Source organism: Asparagus officinalis, chromosome 1 (assembly GCF_001876935.1).
Source record: "Asparagus officinalis chromosome 1, Aspof.V1, whole genome shotgun sequence".
In the NCBI taxonomy this organism is placed as follows: Eukaryota; Viridiplantae; Streptophyta; class Magnoliopsida; order Asparagales; family Asparagaceae; genus Asparagus; species Asparagus officinalis.
Window position 1 is genome coordinate 131,587,464 of NC_033794.1, and position 21,591 is coordinate 131,609,054.

The window sequence follows — 21,591 nt, forward strand, 5'->3', positions numbered from 1 at the left end:
GATCATGCAAACATGCAAATAATATTTCTCCATGATACGGCGGGCATGCTAATTTAAGAGCTTTTTCATTAATAATATTTATCAAATTTGCTAATAAACTAACCATTTTTTTTCAAACTTATCTTAATTCTACTTTAAAATACATTTGGGATATTTCTAAACTTTTTTTAATAATTAGAAATCTCTGAAATTAGTATCTAAGTATCATGGAGAAATATCCAGGAGAAATTTTTCATCGTTTGCGTGATTAATGATAGTAACGTGCCAATTTTGAATCCTTTATAAGATTTTATTGTGTCAAAAAGCAACTTATGATATTCAATTATCAAAACGAGAATATTTTTGTGCAATTTAGCCAATTGTTAATGATTGTTAATTCCATAGCGCGCAATCTACTACAAGGATATAACTTTTAGATATTTCGTTTAAGGCCTAGTAGCAATTTACCAGGCCATTAACCTCCCATCTCCATAGATAACGGGCTATCGAACAAGTCTGGGCCTCAAGCCCATAACTGCATTTCAAAGCCCAGAAAGCGGTGAAAGATGTGGAAAACCTTGATGATCTGGCTTAATGGAAACTTAAAGGAGGTCATGGCAATATTATGCTCATCAGGCTGGTAATCATGTTTGAAGTTTACAAGCAATCAAAATATCAATTTATATATTGCTTCAAACAGTACCAGGAAACCCCGATCGAAGTTGCCGCATTTGCATTGAAAACATAAAACCGCACTGCATTATCTCAGATCATTGCCATCGCATACTCTTCGTTCCGATTCTAGGGAAGACAGAGGCAAGATACCTAGAATCTTATTCTACAGTTTTAAGAATGGACTCAATGGAGGGATACAAATATTTGTGAGAACTCACATGAATATTTGACCCCTGCAAAATGAGAAAAATCTCCCAACATTACAGGTGATCGTATTACATCCTTGGCTTCGTCATTATATTAACAGACCGTAACTCCTTATTGACTTCCAAATAGGTCAATTTCTTATAAATGTAGTATATAAAACGAACGGAACTATTGCTATTTCATCTATAAGTTGAATAACCAAGCTAGTTTTGTGACAAATACAGAAAACATTCATCTGAAAATGCAACATTTGCTGATTGATGCTTACATCATCGTCATGAGATAATTCCAATAATCAACAAAACACCTTGCCTTCTCCAAATATGGCCATCAAACGATACACAAGGTTTCTTCTGTTGTGAATCCCTTCATCATGCAATGATCACATAATTTTTGCCGTAGCCCGTATCCACAGCAGTTGGTGGCAAATTATGTCTATAAAAGTTTCCCTCTCTCAGTTTAGCATGAGTTTCTGCTTCGTGTTGAAATGTCGACACCAATTGTTGAAGCTCGAGCTTTCTCACTTGAACTTGCCCTTCAGTGATTGGCTTCTTAAGACCGAGATATAGCATCCCGAGCCCAATCAGTATGATCCCAATGAAGAGGAGAAGTCCAGCAAACAAGCCAAAAGCATAGGGAGTATTTTGCGCTCCTGGTATGCCATCTACATTGATTCCAAAGAGACCGGTAAGAATTGAGAGGACAAGGCCGCAACCACCGAAAATGGCCAAGTTGTGATTTATTCTGAGACTCTTATCCTAAATTTCAAAGCAGCAAATGAAAGTTTCAAAGATGTCAGTAAGCAGAACATTTAGGATGCCGTATGTTCTGATGAAAGTATAACACAACATCAACAAAAACAAACCCTTTATTCCAGATTTTAGGGATAGGCTACATATGCTCCAGGATAATATTTTCTTGTGCTATGCTATGAGCTAAATAATTAAGAGCACAGAGTATATCACTTATTACCAGAGATTGAAAATGATTGGGAAAGAATGGAGCAAAAGCAGAAAGATGCAGTAGAAACAAAGGCAATAGCACTATTCAACTCAATACACTTGATAGGTAATATATCAGCTGATATTTGGAACAGGGTATCATGTACAAACTTCTAGATATGGGTGACATGTGGTATAAACAACGTGGCCAAATTTTTATTTTCATACCTCAGAAATAAACCTCACTAAATAATACCTCAGTCTTTAACATCAGCAAGTTTGAAACAACATTAGGTTACCAGAGCAAAGTAAGGTGTTGATAGAACACAGAGGACAGAATAACGTAGTTGGTTTTAGGGGTTGTTGAAAATTATCTTTCGGTGTTCGATACTGGAAAAAAAAAGGAAAAAAAAAAAAAAGTAATACAGCAGGGTATCATGGAGCTATTAATCAATTTAGCCCTTGAAGGTAATAGAAATGAAAGAAAAATAATTGTCTCATTTTTCCTTTACTTTTATTTTTATCTTTTCATCTGCATCCAACAAAGCCTTCACCATAAAAACAGAACACTCAATCACAAAAACAATTGTGTATAAGAAATTTGTATAAATCAGGGAATATTTTCCATACACCTGCAGCCATGCACGAACAGTGTTCTGCAACACATCCTGAATTGTAAACAGCCTTCCACGAACAGCTTCTTGCTCTTCTAACATTTCCCTCGTACTCTTTTTTATTCCCTCTAACATATGTTTCGTGTTAATTCCCCTCAAATACTGGACAAGCTCAAATACAATCTCCTCTCTTGCATGAAGCGACCATTTAACTCTAATAACCTGGCAAGAGTTAAAACATATAACCAGTACAGTGAGTGCAAATTAGAAAGAATTGTAATTACAAAATAAAAGCTGTACAGTTTTATTAGAAGATTTTATTTCAACTATGAACAGATAGTAAAAGCAAAATGTGTTTCTGGATTTGGTCCATCCCCAGTAAATCTTAACGACTGCGCAAGTAAATTAAGTAATAATATCTATTGACTAAAGTGAACATTTTTTCCCGCTTGTTTTGCTACATCATGTTACATATGATCTTCTTACATTTAATCTTCTGATTTCAAAATTTTTAAACTGTAGACTTTGCAGGGTAAACACAGATTGCTATTAGTGGAATGAGCATATATGTTGAATACTTAGATGCAAATCTAGACTTGGTTGGATAGGCATACCTCAGTTGAGATTTTTTTTGTTGCTCAGTCAGAACATTTTGTTTTTTCCTTTTAGGTACTTTTTTTTTAAAACCATGTTGCATGCATAATTCTCCAAATTAAGGGGAATGATATTCTAGGAGACCAAATCTTATTCTTCGTTTTGATGATATTATCAAAATTAACTATCAAATAAACTAAATGCAACAAGGCTCACCCAGTCACCAGATACTGAATAAAGGCTCTCTGAAATCTAGTGAATGAAAAATATGAAGTATTATTGATTTCCTTAAATAAGCCCTCCAAATAACACCTTCACCCAATTCCTACTACTTATCCGTCATCCACGTTCGCTAGGATTAAATATTAGCAGTTCTCTCTGATGGCAACGAAGTGAAAGGTTTCCTATAATAGCATAGCAAAAGCCATGGTGATGTTTGTTAATGTTCGAGAAGAGTCAATTGCCTAAGTCATCTTCGACATATCTAGCTTTATTTCTAGTCATTAGCCTTCCTTTATAAAAATCTTACATTACCAAGTTCAATTTCCGAACTTCAAATTTGAAAAAGTGATTCCTAAGAAGCAAATTAAGGAAATCAAACCTTAGGCATTTTTCACCTTGTGGTAACAACCCAAAACCAACTAATAATATGTCAGATTATAGATTTTTTGGAGTACTTCCAGTAGATGGTGTAACGGAAGTTCTTCACTACTAGTTTAAGTGTATATGTACATCATGGATATACTCATGATGCCTAGCTCATCGGCTTAGTTCAAGACAAGGACACAATGGTAAACAGGCCACAGTATTTATAAAAGGTATTTATGTGGTAAAATAGAGGTATTGATCACTTCCCAATAGTGCAAAACAAGAAGCTGGAACAAGAGAGTAAGAATCTCTGCCAGAGCCAAGGTCTTCGCCCGGAGCTTCCCTTCCGTCTGGAGTTAAGTAGAAAAAGGTAAAGTAGAAAACTATATATCAGTTTCCGTAAGCCAATAAACTAGTCTTATTCATGATAAACAATAGGGTTTCTTGTTTACGTACCCCATATATCATGTGTATTTGCAAAACAACACCCAAATCTTAGTATTTGCAAAACGACCCGCCCAAATTATCAACTTTGGAACCCGATCAAAAAATAATAACATGAACTTGGTAGATCAGAAAAGTATAGATACAATAAATAAAAGGTCAGGTGCAGTAAAACCATCCTCAAAACTGAGGCATATGGGTGGCATCTCTAGAAAAGGGGAGGTAGATCAATGTATAAAACAAATCTAACTATATGAACACTATGCATAGAAAGTACTGCACAAATGAGGAATTTAATGCCAGAATGAACTCTGGTTTTGAAGAAGATTAAGCTTTTACAGATCATTAAGATGTTGCAAGAGTACCTGTCTAGCCAATCTCCTGATTTCCTGGTTCAATATTGAACTTAATAGATTTAAATCTTCATGATTTCTCCTGATCCAGAGAAAAACATTACAAATCAGCTCAACAAAAGCATATAAGAAAAAAATACAGATCCATATAATTCTTAAGGAAACAACCTTGAATATATTAATACTAATGGGAGCATCTGAATGTACCTATTTACAAACTTCAACTCAATTTCATCTGCTGCTCCAAAGACAAGTTTGCGGAACATTCTATAACATAGCAAAAGGCAATTATAAGAAAATCTAAAATATTGGATAAAGATAGTTAGCCTCTATCAGATGGTACAACCATTAGACTGAATGTTTAATGGCAATCTAGTGGGTGTTGAGTGAGAGAAACACATCCTTTAAAGCAAACTTCTGTCAAACATAACGCTATAACAAGTAACCTAGATGTATGACCATCAATTGTGATAAATGGTTGACATAGATACAGACTGTACCAACGATAAGTCAATATCAGACAGTTTGATTTCATTTTTTTTTTGCCAGCATATATTGCAGACTTACAGACCTATCGTGTACAGCAAACATATCTTAATTTTCAACTAATTATTGCGTGTTTTCACATCCAAAGCAGATCTATCTCCAATGGCACCTCCAAAATCGTCTTCGTCGCTCATTTGCTAAGATTAGGTTATAAAACTCATGTTGAGAATCAAGAGGAGTTTAGGTTCTCGAGAAAGCAAGTCAACAGTTCAATATAGAAAAAGATTTTTTAGTGTGCTTGGAGTGTCATGTTTCTAAACGACAGCATGGAACCTCATGGACTCAGTAACATGTCTGCCTTGGCTAGACATTCAAGGGTGTCGACAATAAATTTGTTCATGTATAGAAGCGAACATAGTGAAGAGCAATCTCCTTATGTTTTTCTTTCATGGAATTTAGGCTATTTGGTCGATAAAACCATCCTAATATTTCAATATACAACAACAGACAGACAATAAAAATGAATCCACTCAGATGCTAAAAAAGGTTAAGAAGTACTTTAATGGTCAAACAATACTGATAATTAAGATGAAAACACATTATGTATGAATAGAAGGAAGAATATTTTTTTACCTCCCTCTTTCTATTCCCCCAGCCAAGATATTCATAAAGACGAAAGCAAAAAAAATGAACTTAATATTACTAAGCAATATTTGATCCAATGGATCTAAGATTTCCAAGTTGATCTTTTGTTTTTCTAGATAAAGTCTATCTTTTGTTTTTCTAGATAAAGTCTATCTCACATCTAAGTATCTATTATACACATTATAGAATAGAAGTATAGCATAAAAAGTAGTGAAACTTGAGATTCTTCCTAGCATGTGAAGATGGGGACTGTAGGCGTCAAAAAATGCTGAAAGATATCCAAATACAGCTCAAGAGGAGATCAAAAGAACACAAAAGACAGTGTAAACTGTCTCGGCACGCGAGACAGTGTTTACTGTCTCGCAGGCGAGACAGTGTTTACTGTCTCGCAGGGGAGACAACTTTCAAAAGTTCAAAACTGTTTTATAAACCGCCGACACGTGGCCAAAGAACATGGGAAACGTCGTGGGCAAGAATCACATTGACAACTGCCAAAATAACGGAGTTTTAAAACGTGGGAAAGCAGTTACAAAACTGTCAGGCAGTTTAAGGTTTCCGAGACAGTGTTTACTGTCTCGGAACCCGAGACAGTCTTTACTCCCCGAGACAGCAAACACTGTCTCGGAAGCATTATTTCGTCCAAGAGTTATAAATACCCCCCTGAGACCATTTTTTAGAGTAGGCTGATTTTGGAGCAGAGAGAGCAGAGTTCCTGAGCTTCTGGCAATTCCTTGAGATTCGAGCTTTGACTTGATCTTAAGAAGAGTGATCGTCTTACTTTGATAAGATCTTCACTTCAAATTCCTACTTTGATAAACGAAGGAAGAATCACTTAACCCCTCACGATTCAATCAGAATCTGTGATTTGGTAGTCCACGAGTCAAAGCGTTTCCGGCACAGGCAAAGATCCCACGCAAGCAGCGATCCAAACAACGATCCTGTGTTTGTTTCTAAAAAATTATAATTTTCATTTTGTTGTGTAAAAGAAGTCTTATAAAAAGGCTATTTCTTTTGAATTTATTGTAATCGATTGAAGATATGATGAATTCCATAACAAAGTCAACTTTTGCTGAAAACAAACTGGCGACCACAGTGGGAGCCAACGGTCTCGCTACCGAGACCGTCGTGTCGCAGCCGATCAAGATTCCAGTTGAATCCATGGTCGAATACGAGTTCGACCAAACCAAGTTTGAGGAATATCTCTCATCATCCTCTTCAAGATCTTCATGGTATCGCAAGTACAAGAGGATCTCACCATTGAAGAAAACTTACATGCCAAAGAAGGCACAAAATGAAGACTCTCGCCTGATTGTTGCTGAGAAATCTACTCGCAACATCTCTGCTCGCGATGACTCTTATCTAGTTAAAGAGTCATCGAATCAAAACCCATCGGCACTGACGAAGAGGGCTCGTCAGAGACAACGTCAGTGCCGCGCTCGCCAAATAGCTAAGGCCTTGGAACAAACCGACAGGGTTCGTTATCACGCGGACCTAGAGTCGAGGAGGCATCGAGTGGTTCAGTTGTCTCAACGACCAATAACTCATACCTCTGCTAAACTAACGACGGATGAATGGACTTTTGTCAAGAAGGTTCGCTCGACCCTCAATGAACGTATACAAAAGCGTCGTGCAAACGCAGATCATGCCCATGCTCTCTTACAACGAAGACGAGAAAGAAACAAGGAAACGGTGGCCAAAGAACCACCAAAACTCTGCAAAATTTGGATTTTAAAGTCTGGAGTTGTGCAAAATCAGCATTCGGAGCTCGTTAAGACTCCGCACCCGCAAGGGGGTGGTTCTAAACGTGTGACTCCTGACATAACCTTGGATCGCTCAAAGGAAACAATGATTTGTCTTGAGAATGCCAACAAGGCTTTACACCTCCAGAAGAAGACGTGCTCTCCAAAAGACATCGTTATACTTGTGAGGTCATACCAACAGACGATAGGATTTTTCGGCAATCATACCGATAAATCGTACTATCAAGCTGGGGGTGCGAATAAATTATGAAAGAGAATTGTTCAAAAAATGAACTCTCATTGTTCCTGTGTGCGACTCATTAGAGCAGTATTGTCGGAATATGATTACTCCAAACGAGAAGCCATCCCGCAAAGAGTCTCAATGGTCTAGAGACTTTTCACCAAAATGTCAAAGCCCAAGCCAAGACATTTCTGCAAGAAACTTGTTGTCCAAGAGGATGAATTTCCTGAAGTCACCATCAACATGATTGATAAAAAAAAGTCTAAGCAGCATTCAGGTGACTCAGATCCTGACTTTTCCCCGACAGGAAAAGTCAATTCAAGAATTGCTCAACGGATGTCCCAACTCCAGTTAGGAGCCAACAGACGTAGAGACTACAAGAGAATGTATGAAGGAATGTCATCAGAGGATGAGCTCTCGGACACTTGTTCTGCGATCGCTTCGGATGATACGGTATCTAGCACAGGACAAACCAGAGAAGTACTCACAATCACCTCTGATCAGTTCACTCAAATACTTCAAGAAGGCGAAGCTCTAACCAAACAACGTGAAGAAATTAGAGCTGAAATGAAGACAGAGATGGAGTTAGCTATCCAACAAATGAGAGAATTGCTAGCTCAACGGCATCAACCTCCTGAGTCCAGTCAGCGAGCTGAATCCAGTCGCCACATTCAGAATGTTGTAGATGATAGTGATCCAGAAGTGGATGAAGTTATTATGGCTGATACTCCTCCCAATAACAATAACGTTGTTGGTGGTTTAACGGATCCTCCCAATAACGATATTGGGGGTGGTTCAATGGCATCTCTTACAGGGGGTGACCTAACTCATTCTCCTCAACGTCCTTCAAATGAAGACATAGACGATGACGAGAAAATGAAAGAACTTGGAAACAAAATCAACGCTTTGATGACGGCTCAAGAAGTGAAAAAGACGGGTATTCCATGTCCCTATCCAAGAGAATGGAATTCAATACCATACCCGGTAAAATTCAATCTGATTAACTTCACACCGTTTGACGGGAAAAGCTCGCCTACTCAGCACTTGATTTATTTCAATTCTCATTTGGGCATGATCTCTGAAAACGAGGCTTTAATGGTCCGGTCATTCGTTGGCACCCTTCGTGGGCCCGCCTTCGATTGGTATCGACGTCTCAAGCCAGGGAGCGTCAATTGCTGGGATGACATGAAAAGTTTGTTCCTCAGCAATTTCTTCGATGATGACACCGAAGTGTCAATCGGAACCCTTTTAGATGAGAAGCAAAAAGACAGAGAGTCAGTCGACAATTTTGTCAAACGTTTCCGTAACAAAGCAATGAATTGCAGAGATCCTATTACAGAGGAGTTTATCCTGCAAACATGCCACAATAATCTCTCTATCGATGTCCTGGAAGTCCTGGGGGTCGTACCATCCAAAACTTGGAAGGATTTGAAAATACGCGGTCAACAAGCCGAACACTTTCTTAAAAGAAAGAAAGTTGAGAGAGGTCAACCAACGACATCCGCAATTCCTGTGAACGCGACTCTCGATCCGAGGTTCCAAAAGGAGTATTCTTTCGAAGATGATGAAGCTCCAGCCATCTTGAAATACCTCATCACCAACGACAAGATCGAGCTACCACCTCTTAAAGATCAGGAGGGAGCTAAAAGGATTACGGATCCAAACGACTGTGCATACCACAGAAGGGTTCTTCATCCCACTAAGGTTTGTTTTGGACTAAAAAATAAAATCCAAGTCTTAATTGGCTTCGGCGTCATAATGGCGAAACAAGCCAAATAAAAATGACCCCAACTCCATTGGGTGCATGAGTATAAACTGATTCCCCTCACTCCAAAGAGTATACGAGTATAAACTGCTCCTCAATACTCCAATAGGTATATGAGTCTAAACTGTTTCCCACTCTTGACGGGAAGTTCCTGAAGAATTTTTACATGTAATATTCTTAAGGATAACATGATCATGTAACTCGGTATGATGTTAGACCCAGTTTCGCGAAGAAAGCTGGGGGTGGATGGTTCATGTAACGGAAGTTCCCGAAAGAATGCTATAGGTAATTTTCTTAGGGATAACCCGATCACTACAAACAAAGTGATAAACACTACATCCCCACGGTGATTTCCGAATACTCTTTTGCTGAGATGAGATTCGATCACTTCGTTGGATCAATCTTCCCTCACAAAATTCTCACTTGGTCAAACCTTTAAACAGTTAGGACCAAAGCCAAAATCCTCTCTCGATTCCTTCCATGAACGAGAGGTCCACACCCTTTTGGTCAAACCTTTAAACAGTTAGGACCAAAGCCAAAATCCCCTCTCGATTCATTCCGTGAGGATCGTCTCAAATTCCCATCTGGTCAAACCTTTAAACAGTTAGGATCGTCTCAAATTCCCATCTGGTCAAACCTTTAAACAGTTAGGACCAAAGCCAAAATCCTCTCTCGAGTCCCTCCATGAACGAGAGGTCCACAAATTGAGCGATCAAATCTTTAAACAGTTAGGATCGTACCAAACTCCCACTTGGTCAAACCTTACTACAGTTAGGACCACAACCAAAATCTCTTCTCGATTCATTCCATGAACGAGAGGTCCACTTTTAGTTGAATAATCAAACCTTATGACAGTTAGGATTATTCAAACCCGTCCAGATTCTTTAAGTGGAGATCCCACTTTGAGTTTTCTTTGCACCTAGGAGATAGAATATAAAATTCTTCCTCTCCGATTTCGGGTTCATCTCTACCAACAAACAAGAGACCAGGAGATAGAATATAAAATTCATTCTCTTCGATTTCGGGTTCATCTCTACCAACAAACAAGAGACCAGGAGATAGAATATAAAATTTTTCCTCTTCATCATTGGGTTCACCTCTACCAACAAAAAAGAGACTAAAATACTCCAATAGGCACACGAGTCTAAACTGTTTTCCTACACTCGACAGGCAGTTTCTGGAGAATATTATTCTGAAGGATAACCTGACAAACTCTCGAGGGACGTACAAGTATCAATTTGGTGATAAAAGTCAAAGAGATACCAACTTCGATTCAAGATCTCGATAACGGTCGAGCAATAAACGCAGTACCGGAAGAGTATTAGCCCCGTGAGATCCAACTTGATAACTGGTACAAGTCAAAGAGATACCAACTTCGATCCAGAGGGTTATAAATACCCCCCTGAGATCATTTTTGAGAGGGGCTGATCATTTTTGAGCATTTTAAAGCAGACAGAGCAGAGTTCCTGAGCTTCTGGCAATTCCTTGAGATTCGAGCTTTGACTTGATCTTAAGAAGAGTGATCGTCTTACTTTGATAAGATCTTCACTTTAAATTCCTACTTCGATAAACGAAGGAAGAATCACTTAACCCCTCACGATTCAATCAGAATCTGTGATTTGGTGGTCCACGAGTCAAAGCGCTCCCGGCACAGGCAAAGATCCCACGCAAGCAGCGATCCAAACAACGATCCTGCGTTTGTTTCTAAAAAGTTATAATTTTTATTTTGTTGTGTAAAAGAAGTCTTATAAAAAGGCTATTTCTTTTGAATTTATTGTAATCGACTGAAGATATGATGAATTCCATAACAAAGTCAACTTTTGCTAAAAACAGGGACTAACTCAGATTACCTGTCATCCCATCGAGAAAGTCGGCATGCCAAATGTGCAATAACTTCATGAACTGACTTAGGAGCTGTACTCCCACCAGCAAGAAGAAGCTCCTGAAGAAAAATACATTATTATCAATGGACGGAAAATTTTATATTGGGACAAATAAAGTCCGTTAGTAAAGGTAATAAGGAATCCAAAGAGTAATTTGCTCAGGATGATCCCTCCTATGTTTACAAATACCTGAACTTCTGTGATTCCGAGGACATTTATGTTTGATGCGGAACCTTTGATATGTAATGCTGTTATTAGAAAGTTTTGGGCTTGCCATGATCTAAGCACAATAGGTATATCATCCTCATCAGAAAATGGATCAGCAATTGACTGCCCCAAGAGCTCAAATAATAGACCACCTGCCACCCTAACTGGGACCTGAACAAATTAATTATTACTGCAAGCATTGTGCATCTAATCCTAAATGACAAGAGATAAACAATTTTGTAGATCTCTAGGTACAAACAAAGGAAAAGCATTACCTCATACAAAAGATGCTTCATGCGTTCACTAATAAGCCGATTTTCATCTCTCAATGCAATACTGATGGCAGGATGCAGCCAATGAGCACCACTTAGCCACGATTGAATGGACTGATGAGCGGGGTTAACATGACACCACCATGTGGGCCCCACTGGACGCTCCCAGTATGGTGCTGCAACACCAGCAACAGTAAAATCATCCTCATCCTCAGCCAAGCATATTTGCTCTGAATCCCATTTTTCATCAACTCGAACCATTTGAACCAGCTCTTTAATCCTTTCCCATCCAATAGGAACCCAGTGGCTATCATAAATTTGAGGAACTCCTGCAGCTCCTTCATTAGAGATACTCTTGTTTAGGTCTATATCAGATTCTGGTATCGCTCCACTGCTGATGGTTCGTGTGTGTACCTGCTTCTTTACATTTGGAGTGCCTCTTCTTGGCGTTGAATGAGTTGCCGATCTATGACCTCGAATAAATTCAAAAGCAAAGATGAGGCCATCCTTCCAAAGATTGTTCCCTTGCCCTCCTTGGGGCTTATTGACCTCTTGGTTATTATTCTTGCCATTCAAGATAGTTTGCGGATTTTCGATCTCACTCATTTTACCTTTGAATCAACAAGAGTACAAACTACCGAAAGCTAAAGAGAAATTGAAGATCTTTGGATGTTTTGGAAGTTTTAAAAAAAATATGGGTTCAAGATTAGGCGAGCTATAGGCTTCAGGATGAGCTTTCAGAAACCTTAAATCAAAACAACGTGATTACATCTCTTTTCCTCCAATTAGAGCTATAGAACAGAGAAAATGGCAGCCAACAACATCGACATACCTGATACATAAGGCAAAAGGGTATACATAATCAATCAAGGAAATAGCAACCATAAAAAGTGAATCGTCATTTCACCTATAATATAAAGTTTGTGCTTATAAGATTACACTTCCATCGGTTCAAATTCGCTAATTTTCATATTCCACAAAACTCTACGAAGCTTGCAAGCGCACCACTACCGAAGCTTAATCTACTGAAACGTAGTTCAGTGCATCATGGATAAGCCAAATGTCCGTCGCATTTGCGACGCGTATCATAAATACAAAAGGAAAATGCTATTACTTTGTAACAGCTTTTTCGCGCACACTTAACATAAGAGCACCACATGACGTTCTCTTCAAAAACAAACAAACAATACAACAGCACGCAACTAAAAAAAGAAAGAAATAAATAAAAACTAACTAGTTGCAGAAAGGCGAAAGTTGACAGCAATCCCGAGTTTGTCATAACTAGAGGATGAACTGGGTCACAAATTCAGAATTTTACCAGAAATAATCAACTATATGATACTCACATCATGATTCATGATTAAAGCTTCACATGGAAGCTTGAAAGGGCTAAAAGTTGCGGGTGGGGAAAAACATTTAGCTACAAAATTTCTTGGAGAACCCATGTCACCAATTAGTACTAAAACCACAAAATTTCCATAAATAAAAAATAATAACGGGTTGGTAACAAGACGATGAACTCCTAGAAACCCTATAAGCCAATAAAAAAGAAAAAAAAGAAAAAGAAAAAAAGAACCGAAATAGGAAGAGAAAAAGGGGAAATCCTTACCGCTGAAGTGCTGAACGAGGACTAAGAATTGGATCCTTTTCCTCATCCCACTACGCTCTGTTCTAATTTTCTTCGCTTTTGGCCCCAGTTTAGCACCACGAAAGCAACCATAACAGAACAGGGAGTAGTACTACTTTTATGGGTTAATTAATGCGAGGCCCCTGTGTTATCTTTTCTGAACTTGCTACTACTACCACCTCGAGTTCTAGACGCCTTCCTCCAACTCCAATTCTTTTTTTTTTTTTGACGCTGTTACCCTGAGGGGGTCTATTTACCTTCGACCCTGTTTGGATTGAGATTTGAGGGTAATGGGGGTGAGGGAAAGGGAGGGTAACTTTTAACCTTGTTTGGGAAGTAAATATAGCAAGTTAATAAGGACGAGGGGAGGTGAAAGGAGGTGAGAAAATACCATGATTTCTTCCCCCCAATTTGGGGTGTAATAGGGGTGAAGGTAAGGAGAGGGAATACAACAAATGTAGAGAGACATATTTACCCCTAACTAAGATCAAAATCCAACGGCTAAAATTTGCTCACAGAAACCCCACAGTATAAACTCTCGTTGCAAGCGCCTCCGCCATTTCTTCTTCCTCCGCGTCTCATCTCGCCTCCGCGTCTTCTCTCCTCCGCGTCTTGTCTCACCTCAATCTCTCGCCCAGTTTGAGCGAGGGTTTTGATTTTTCAAGGTAATATTTTCTCTCTTGTTACTGAACCTGCAGGACTTGGCCTTAGATAACTCAACGAAATTGAAGAAATGAGTGAAAGCGATTGAAGCTTTTGTTCTTCCTCCCTTCTTTGAAGAGGTCTTTTGTCAACTGTGGAGAGAATATGAGCATAAATAGCTACTTTGTGGAAAAAAAAGGTTTTATTTTATTTCTCCGTAATGCTTCATTGGAACATTTTTCACGGGGATGTTGGTTAATGAGGTTGATGTTGGATAGTATTAATAAACGCAATTTGTTTTTTAGTTTTTGTTGATGAATTTACCTTGTATCATCCAAACTGAGCTTATTTGATGGAGCAATAAAATTTGTAAAAGACCGTTCAAAATTGGGGATTTTTGCAGCTTGAATGACAAGTGTTATAGTAGTTTTGTGTTCGTGTAGGTATTTGAGTTTCATCATTTAGTTGGTCATTGCTCTGCTAACTAGGTATATTTGCAAAAGAAGAGTGGAAATAAGCTTTGTATTGTTTTGTAGTCTCATCGATGAATATATTGGTTATTATTTTTCATTCCAACTATACTCCAAATTTTTTCATATTTATCTGATTTGTGTTGATTGTGGATATACAATGTGAAAGGAGATGATGACAATAATAATATATAGCAATAGATGCATATTTGATATTTAATTTCTAACAACAATATAACTTAATAATATATGAGGGTATTTATGTCAATTTATATACATTCCCTTCCCTTCCCTTCCCATTATTACATTTTCCAAGCTGGGTGAAATAACTTCCCCTTGATTCACCTTACTAGTTTTCCAAACAAGTTTTAGAAATTCCATTCTCTTCCCTTAACTTAACTTCCCCTAGGTTCCCCTAACTTCCCTTCACCCCTTCCAAATCCAAACAAGCCCTTAAGGTACCGGGTCCACTATCGGGAGAAAATACCCCCACCAAACTTTGGACGATTATCATAACCCCCATAACTTTCAGAATATCAGATAGTCCCCTTAACTTAGCCCCCCACCCCCACACATAAATAAAAAAAGACACCCAACAGCATCAATCTTGATTTTTACAAGGGTTGGAAAGATGATGTATATAGGTGATCGAATGATTGGGAGGTTTCAATACGGCTCCACAAATTTGGATTTGATTCCAACCTAGGTTATTAAGAAAAAAAAACAAGATTTGATTCCAGACTAGCGTCTTATAAAAAAATAGTAAAACCTCGTACTTCTTATAAAAAAAAAGGTAGTAAAACCTCGGTACTTGTAATTTACGAATCACAAATCACAGATCTCCTAGTATCTCATGTAAAAAAAAATTTAGTTTCGAGATGAAAAATTTGCGATACAATAACATGGCGGCATTCGAAGCCAATTTCTCTATGCGCAGCCTATCATTTACGAAGTACATATTTTGTTAAATATAGCTCCATCGTACCATCTGACCCGATCAAAATAAAACTTCAACCAAGTAAACATGTCAATTTCTTGCATATTTAAGCAGCAAGACCACATTCAGCGTAGCCAAGCACACCCATATTTTGATGCCGTTGGGCCACAAATACTTTGACATCAGTCACCGGAGCGAAACAAGCTCTACAGAATCCATCGAATCGGAAACCAAGAGCGCGTTAGATTAATTTAGAATAATCATCGTTACAAAGAAATCTAATGAAGAGCACAACTCAAAAGTTCATGTTACAATTAAAACACTCGAGCATTCCAATAGTACACTTAACACAAATGGTTCTTATGTACATTCGATTCGATCAAAAATTATAATAACCATGACTCCAGTGATCAAACCAAAGCTTTAAACCATTCTCAGCAACAAAAGATAAGATCAGTATCCGTGTTGCCAGATTTGGTTGTGAGACGCTGGGCCCTGAGCGCCACCGCTCAAATTCCCTTCACTTGCGTTCTGCTGATGCTGCTGCTGTTCTTGAGCTTGTCCTCCCTGTGACTGGTACAAGTTCAAATGACCCATTTGCCCATACTGCGACGGTTGCTGCTGCTGTCTTTGCTGCCCCTGGAACCCGTAGAATGTATTGCCAGGGAGAGCTGATACAGTTCTTGATCCTGCTCCGTGAACCCACATTGCAGGGTTCTCACTCTAGAAGCAAACATAACAGGAAATAGTAAGACGAAGAAATAAAAAGGCAAAAGTTCAGCTGAGATCCCACACATATAGGCTATTTATCACCAAGGACCTTTATGCTTCGAATTCATCAGTGAAAATCCCTGACGTCACTTCTGTCATCAGCCTAAGGACTTTCACAAACTTCTATTAAATCTTGCTGGCGTGGCAGGTCGTCCAGTAAGCAAAAAAGTTTGCTAAATTACAAGTTTGCTCTGCCAGGTCACTTGACAGATTAGCAAACTTTAATGGAAGTTTGTAAAAAAAGACTATGCTGATAACAGAGCTAATGCTAGGGCCTAGATGACTTCCAAACATTAAGGATCCAAATGATATTTGACAAATACATGAGGAGCCACCACTGAAATTGACCAATTAAAAATCATAGAGATGTGAAGTTATATAGAAAAACTAGTTACATGTTGTTGAAGTTGGAGATATTGCGACCCCTCTTTGTACTGGGAGCTCAAAGCTTCCTCAAATCCCATAGTTGTGCTGGCCGAGGCAGTGGAAGGATTTAGGGAGAAATTTCCACCGATGTTGTTTGATGCGCTAGTGAAGCCTCCGTAACCAGGAGGAAGAGGGAGAGACTGAGGCAAGCTGCTGCCAGAGACACTGCTCTTGTACTGAGGTAGTAATGGACTATACTTCATAGCTGCAGCGCTGCTTGCTGGAAGGCTGCTGAGGGTAGGAAAGTGTAGCTCTGAGGGAGAAAAGGGTAGCTGATCATGTTTGCAAAATGGCCGAGAGGGAGGGTAGGCTGAGAGTAAGGGTGGATTAAATGTTGAGGGAGTTGCGGGCTGCCAGTACTGTGAATGCTGGAGCCAGGCAGGGCTTGCTGAGTTAGCTGAGCCTCAGGCTTCACCTGTGGAAAAAAAACTAATGTTAGAATAGTTGGATGTCGCTGAAGGATATGTATCTGGAGAGAAACTGAATTATAGATAAATCTGCAAGTTTGGAAAGTAAGGACCAGCTAAACATGGATTAATGTTTCCACAGACTTGTATTATGAACAGCTATAAGACTAGCAATGCTTCATGGATCAGGGTGGTGATCATTTAAAAAATGTGCAAATTGAGTACAGCAAAAATAAAAATGGTATGATGGACAAGTAGATATACACCAGGAGATAAAATAAGAATGAACTTATTCCTAAGAAGTTTTGTGATTGCTCTTACTGAGGATGAGGATAAAAACGATGCATTGATTGAGATGATTTGGCAAGAGGCCACAAAATCTACCAATTAGAAGTGATAAGGTTGTATCCAATGGAGTACGGAGGACTAGACGTAGGAGGTAGGCTTAACAGGAGACGGTTACGAACAACTAAGAAGAATATGACAACTGGTTAACTTACTGGAGGAGATGGCCATGTTAATGGGAGAATAGAATTCATGTAGCCCACCCCAAAAATTTGCAATCAAGCCTTTGTTATTGTCGTTGCAGATTTCCCATAGCATGCGTACAGATATAGAACCTTACAATAAAAGAAAATCATGTTCCACCACGAAGATTGGATTTTGAGAAAAGGAAAAAATGGAAAATACAGCTCAATCCGGTGCCTGCTGGTTTAGAATTCCCAAAAACTTTTGTAAACATATATGGGCATGTACCTTCAACCTTTATTATCAAGAAGGTTTTGCCTCTTTTAGGGAAATATTAGATGTATGATATTCCTATAAGTTAGGTTAAATAAGCTAGAACTCAATTATAATAAAGAAAGTAGAAATGCGATGAGTGAAGCTCTTAAATTTAGTCCCTCTAACCATTACACAAAAACCTGGACTCATGCAGCAGAAATAATTTTTTAAAATTCATATTAAATTCGTGACTAGCAAGATTTGAACCTGAGTTGCTCTCATAACATCATCTAAAATTTAGTCCCTCTAACCGTTACACAAAAACTCCGAAGTTATGGTGAGGGTCTAGTATTATAGTTTTATATTAATCTAACAGAAGCATACCTGTAAACCATAAACATGAAAATATTATTAATGTACAAATAATCTCGCCACTCCATCATTTGTTCTTTGTAGCTTAAAACAATGTATACGAGCCCTGGTACCAGGACGGTTATAAAAAATAATAAAGCCTTTAAAAATATATCATACCTCTGGCACGGAAATGGACCCACTAACAGCGGGTGTCACTGTGTTGTATCTTGTAGTTCCAAGTAAAGATGAGAAAGGGAGGTCAAAATCTCGAAGAGGTTGTCCGGTTTGTGCCAATAAACTGCTTGGTAAATTGCTTGGTAAAGGGTTGGTATATGGTTGCTGCACCAAAAGATGAACTTTGAAAATCAACAAAAGCATATGAACAGTATAAGTGGCATGAAAACCACAGTCAGCACTGAAGTAATAAAAAGACAATATCTACCTCAGGCCAACATGCATGTAATAACTCATAGCCAAATGCCCACAAGAATTTAAGCAAATCAACCAGAAACAAAATTTCTGGAGAACAAAACTTTACTCAAGCTGATATTTACATCGACCAATGCATATTATAACACAATGCACACCCTCTATATCAACTCTAAAGGAGGCAAAAAAATGCTAATTCCAAACAGACACGCACATAATTTTTTTTTCCTTTACAGCCTTTTTACTATATGAGTATTAATAACATCTTTGAAAAATACACATATCAGGATGTAACCCAATACTATATGTAAAAAGGACAATATTCCACAAAAAAGAAAAGAAAGTTCAGACTCATTTCCCATTGCTTCAGTAATGAATTATAGAAAATATTATCAAATGTTATGTTTTTGGACCGATTTACCAGTAGGAACACAAAATAAATCACTGCAAGAAGATTTGACAAGTCTTGTCCTAGCATCCTGCATATTTGAATCTATAGATTCCTGCTTCTTATAATGACGCTTTAACTCAAATTACAACACCTAAGCACATTAGTACAATAGTACAATATTTTGGGCCTATGAATATGCATACAAATTTCTCCTCATGTGGATCATCTTTCTGAAGGTGCTGCCTGTGTCCATGCATGCAAGTTGTACTTTCTTCTAAACGTTTAGAGTGGATCTTGATTGCTACCTTGCTTGCTTACTTATCAGGGTAATGCAAGCCCAAGGACAGTTTATTAGCCATTACATTTAAGTCGATACTAGTAAATTCCCAGATAAATTTAAGACCATAAGCAAAACTTAACTGCAGGGCTCTGCAGCAAACCCTTTCAGGAAATGGGGAGATTTGTCCTCATAGAAAAGAAAATAATTCGAGTTACAAGGATACAACCTTCATCTAAGTTTAAGCAGATTGAATACTAGACCTAATCCAAAAGAAGAAGAAAAAAGGAGGCGAAATAAACCAATCCATAAATATTGCTGGCATGGTCATGCGGAATTCTCACAAACTAGAGTCTGACCCTTAAGAATAGGCCTCTGACATGAATGAGGCACGGCATACTGAAGCTAAATATAAGCCAAATATCCTCTATTTTAACTATTTCAGAATACAATGGCCTTCTAGTTACCCATTTTATTTTCCAGACAGTCAAAGAGATACTCTAAGATTTCCTTTTTACACCCCATCGAAGGCCTTTTCCCTAGTCTCAGATGCAGACTCAGGTAAACTGGGAACTCTATGAACCCTCTTAAAAATCTACAATGGTTAAGGTTAACACTGGCTGTTGTTGCCCTTGCTCCAACAACATCAAGCAACTGAACAAGTGAGCATACCCAAGAAATGGTTTTAGATTCCCTTGTTATTCTCCCTTGAAAGGCTAATGCAATAGTATCAGATGCAGATTCAAGTAAATTGGAAACCCTATAAACCCACACAAAGAACTACAGCGCTTCAAGGTTAATACTTGCTTGTCACCCTTGCTCCCACAACGTCAAGAAACCGAACACAAGCAAGAATACTGACTAGTGACTATTACACTGCTAAAATCTCCATAACAATGATAATACTTGAAATTAACTTTATAACTACTACAAATGACACAGATAGAATAAAAACTATTAAGCTAGAATCTAACAATAAAGCAATATGTTATAGAAAATCCTAATGATTAACATTATAGAAATCCTAAAAGCCTCCATACAATGGATTTGATACTCTCATATTTGCTTAAACCAGAAACGAACTTCAACTCCCAGCTGCAGAACTGTACATTAGAAAATCGCGTTTATTCATTTATTGTTTTCTCAATCAAACATAAACATAATTTTACTACTCCTGAAAAATAATGTCTAGTTTTTCAGCATTTTCCATTTCCACGTGTTCGCTTAGATCATAACGGACCTTCTGTCACAAGTCACAACAAAAGTAGTTCAATTGCAAAAACAAATTTTTGGGTTACCATGTACAAGAACCTGAATACCTCATATCTACAGTTGAATCAGGAAAAAGATATCTACGGATGCAACTTCTACAAGTGCTTTAGTGTGTGTGTGTTTTTTTGTGTTTTTTTTTTATTTTTTATTTTTTATTTTTTATTTTTGTTGGGGGGGGGGGGGGGGCAGACAGAGTTAAGACTTGTCCTTTATTGTGCCACACAAGACACCAGAGACATGCATCTAATGCATGAGGACATGGCTACCACTAGGATCCATGACCAAGTAAATAAATTAATAAGAGGTTGAAACATTCATCGTACCATATGAGCTTGCATTTTAGGATGAAGTTGGATTAAGTCAATTCAAATATGATTTAACACATTCTGAATTCCAATAAGTCGGATCAGCTACAACATGAGTCAATTCAAATATGATTTAACACATTCTGAATTCCAATAAGTCAGATCGGCCACAACATGAGTCAAAATGTTATAAACTTTCTGTTTTGATACTTGTCTCTGGCTTATGAATGATTATTACCGACTCCTATATACTGGTTGTCATAGTTATCACTCGATATGTATTTATTTATTATCATATACTATCATATAGTACCTGAATCTAATAGTGTGCTCTCAATGTTTTCCAACATTAATATGATCAATATGCTTTATAAAATGCATACATAATGCCCACATTTTCAACAGTAATATAACTGACTGTCATTTACCAAATGGCATGACCAAACAACACTGTTACACTAATAAGTTTGCAAAGATCAACCTTACGTAGATATTTAATAAAAAATACCAGAAACTGAAAAAAATTAAAAAGAAATGTCAGTTATGCCAGGCCACAAGTACCAATCTAAGAAGCACCGACTCGTGAAAACTCCCCACGTCCCCGTGTCCGACGCTTGTCGGGGACGGACGCGCGTTCGACACGCGTTCGACACGCGTCGGACACGGCGTCAACGGCGTCGACACGGTCAGCGCTAGTCGACACGGCGAAGTTGAGGGTGACACGGCGAAGTTGAGGGCGACACGGCAAAACCAGGCTTTGAAACCCAAACCCGAAACCCAAACCCGATTTCAAACAGAAACCCAAACCCTAACCCTAGTCGTGAAGCCGTGAGAAAACTTACCCGATTTCTCGTCGAAAGGGCTCTTGCGAAGTGAAGAGGCGCCGCCAGCTCTCAGCTCTCCTCCTCGTCGTCGTCGTCGTCAGCA

General features: G+C 38.3%; 2 protein-coding genes across 3 annotated transcripts in view; both read right to left on the reverse strand.

Moving 5' to 3' along the window:
* Positions 1,014-13,431, reverse strand: LOC109826286. Of its 2 annotated transcripts, none has more exons than XM_020393332.1 (8): positions 13,243-13,427; positions 11,637-12,465; positions 11,344-11,532; positions 11,122-11,213; positions 4,603-4,662; positions 4,408-4,477; positions 2,435-2,638; positions 1,014-1,619 (listed from the first exon to the last, which is right to left on the reverse strand). In XM_020393332.1, exons 2-8 carry the CDS (start codon positions 12,237-12,239, stop codon positions 1,233-1,235), a joined length of 1,605 nt encoding a protein of 534 aa, XP_020248921.1. In that variant the 5' UTR covers positions 12,240-12,465; positions 13,243-13,427; the 3' UTR covers positions 1,014-1,232. The 2 variants fall into 2 exon arrangements, with proteins under 2 accessions (XP_020248921.1, XP_020248992.1); XM_020393403.1 differs by having other exon boundaries at positions 1,235-1,525; positions 13,243-13,431.
* Positions 15,530-21,591, reverse strand: part of LOC109826431 — a 17,344-nt gene continuing 11,282 nt past the window's right edge. The window contains 4 exon segments of the mRNA XM_020393490.1: positions 15,530-16,032; positions 16,476-16,720; positions 16,723-16,921; positions 18,168-18,329. Coding sequence (XP_020249079.1) covers positions 15,763-16,032; positions 16,476-16,720; positions 16,723-16,921; positions 18,168-18,329 — 876 coding nt within the window. The 3' untranslated portion in view covers positions 15,530-15,762.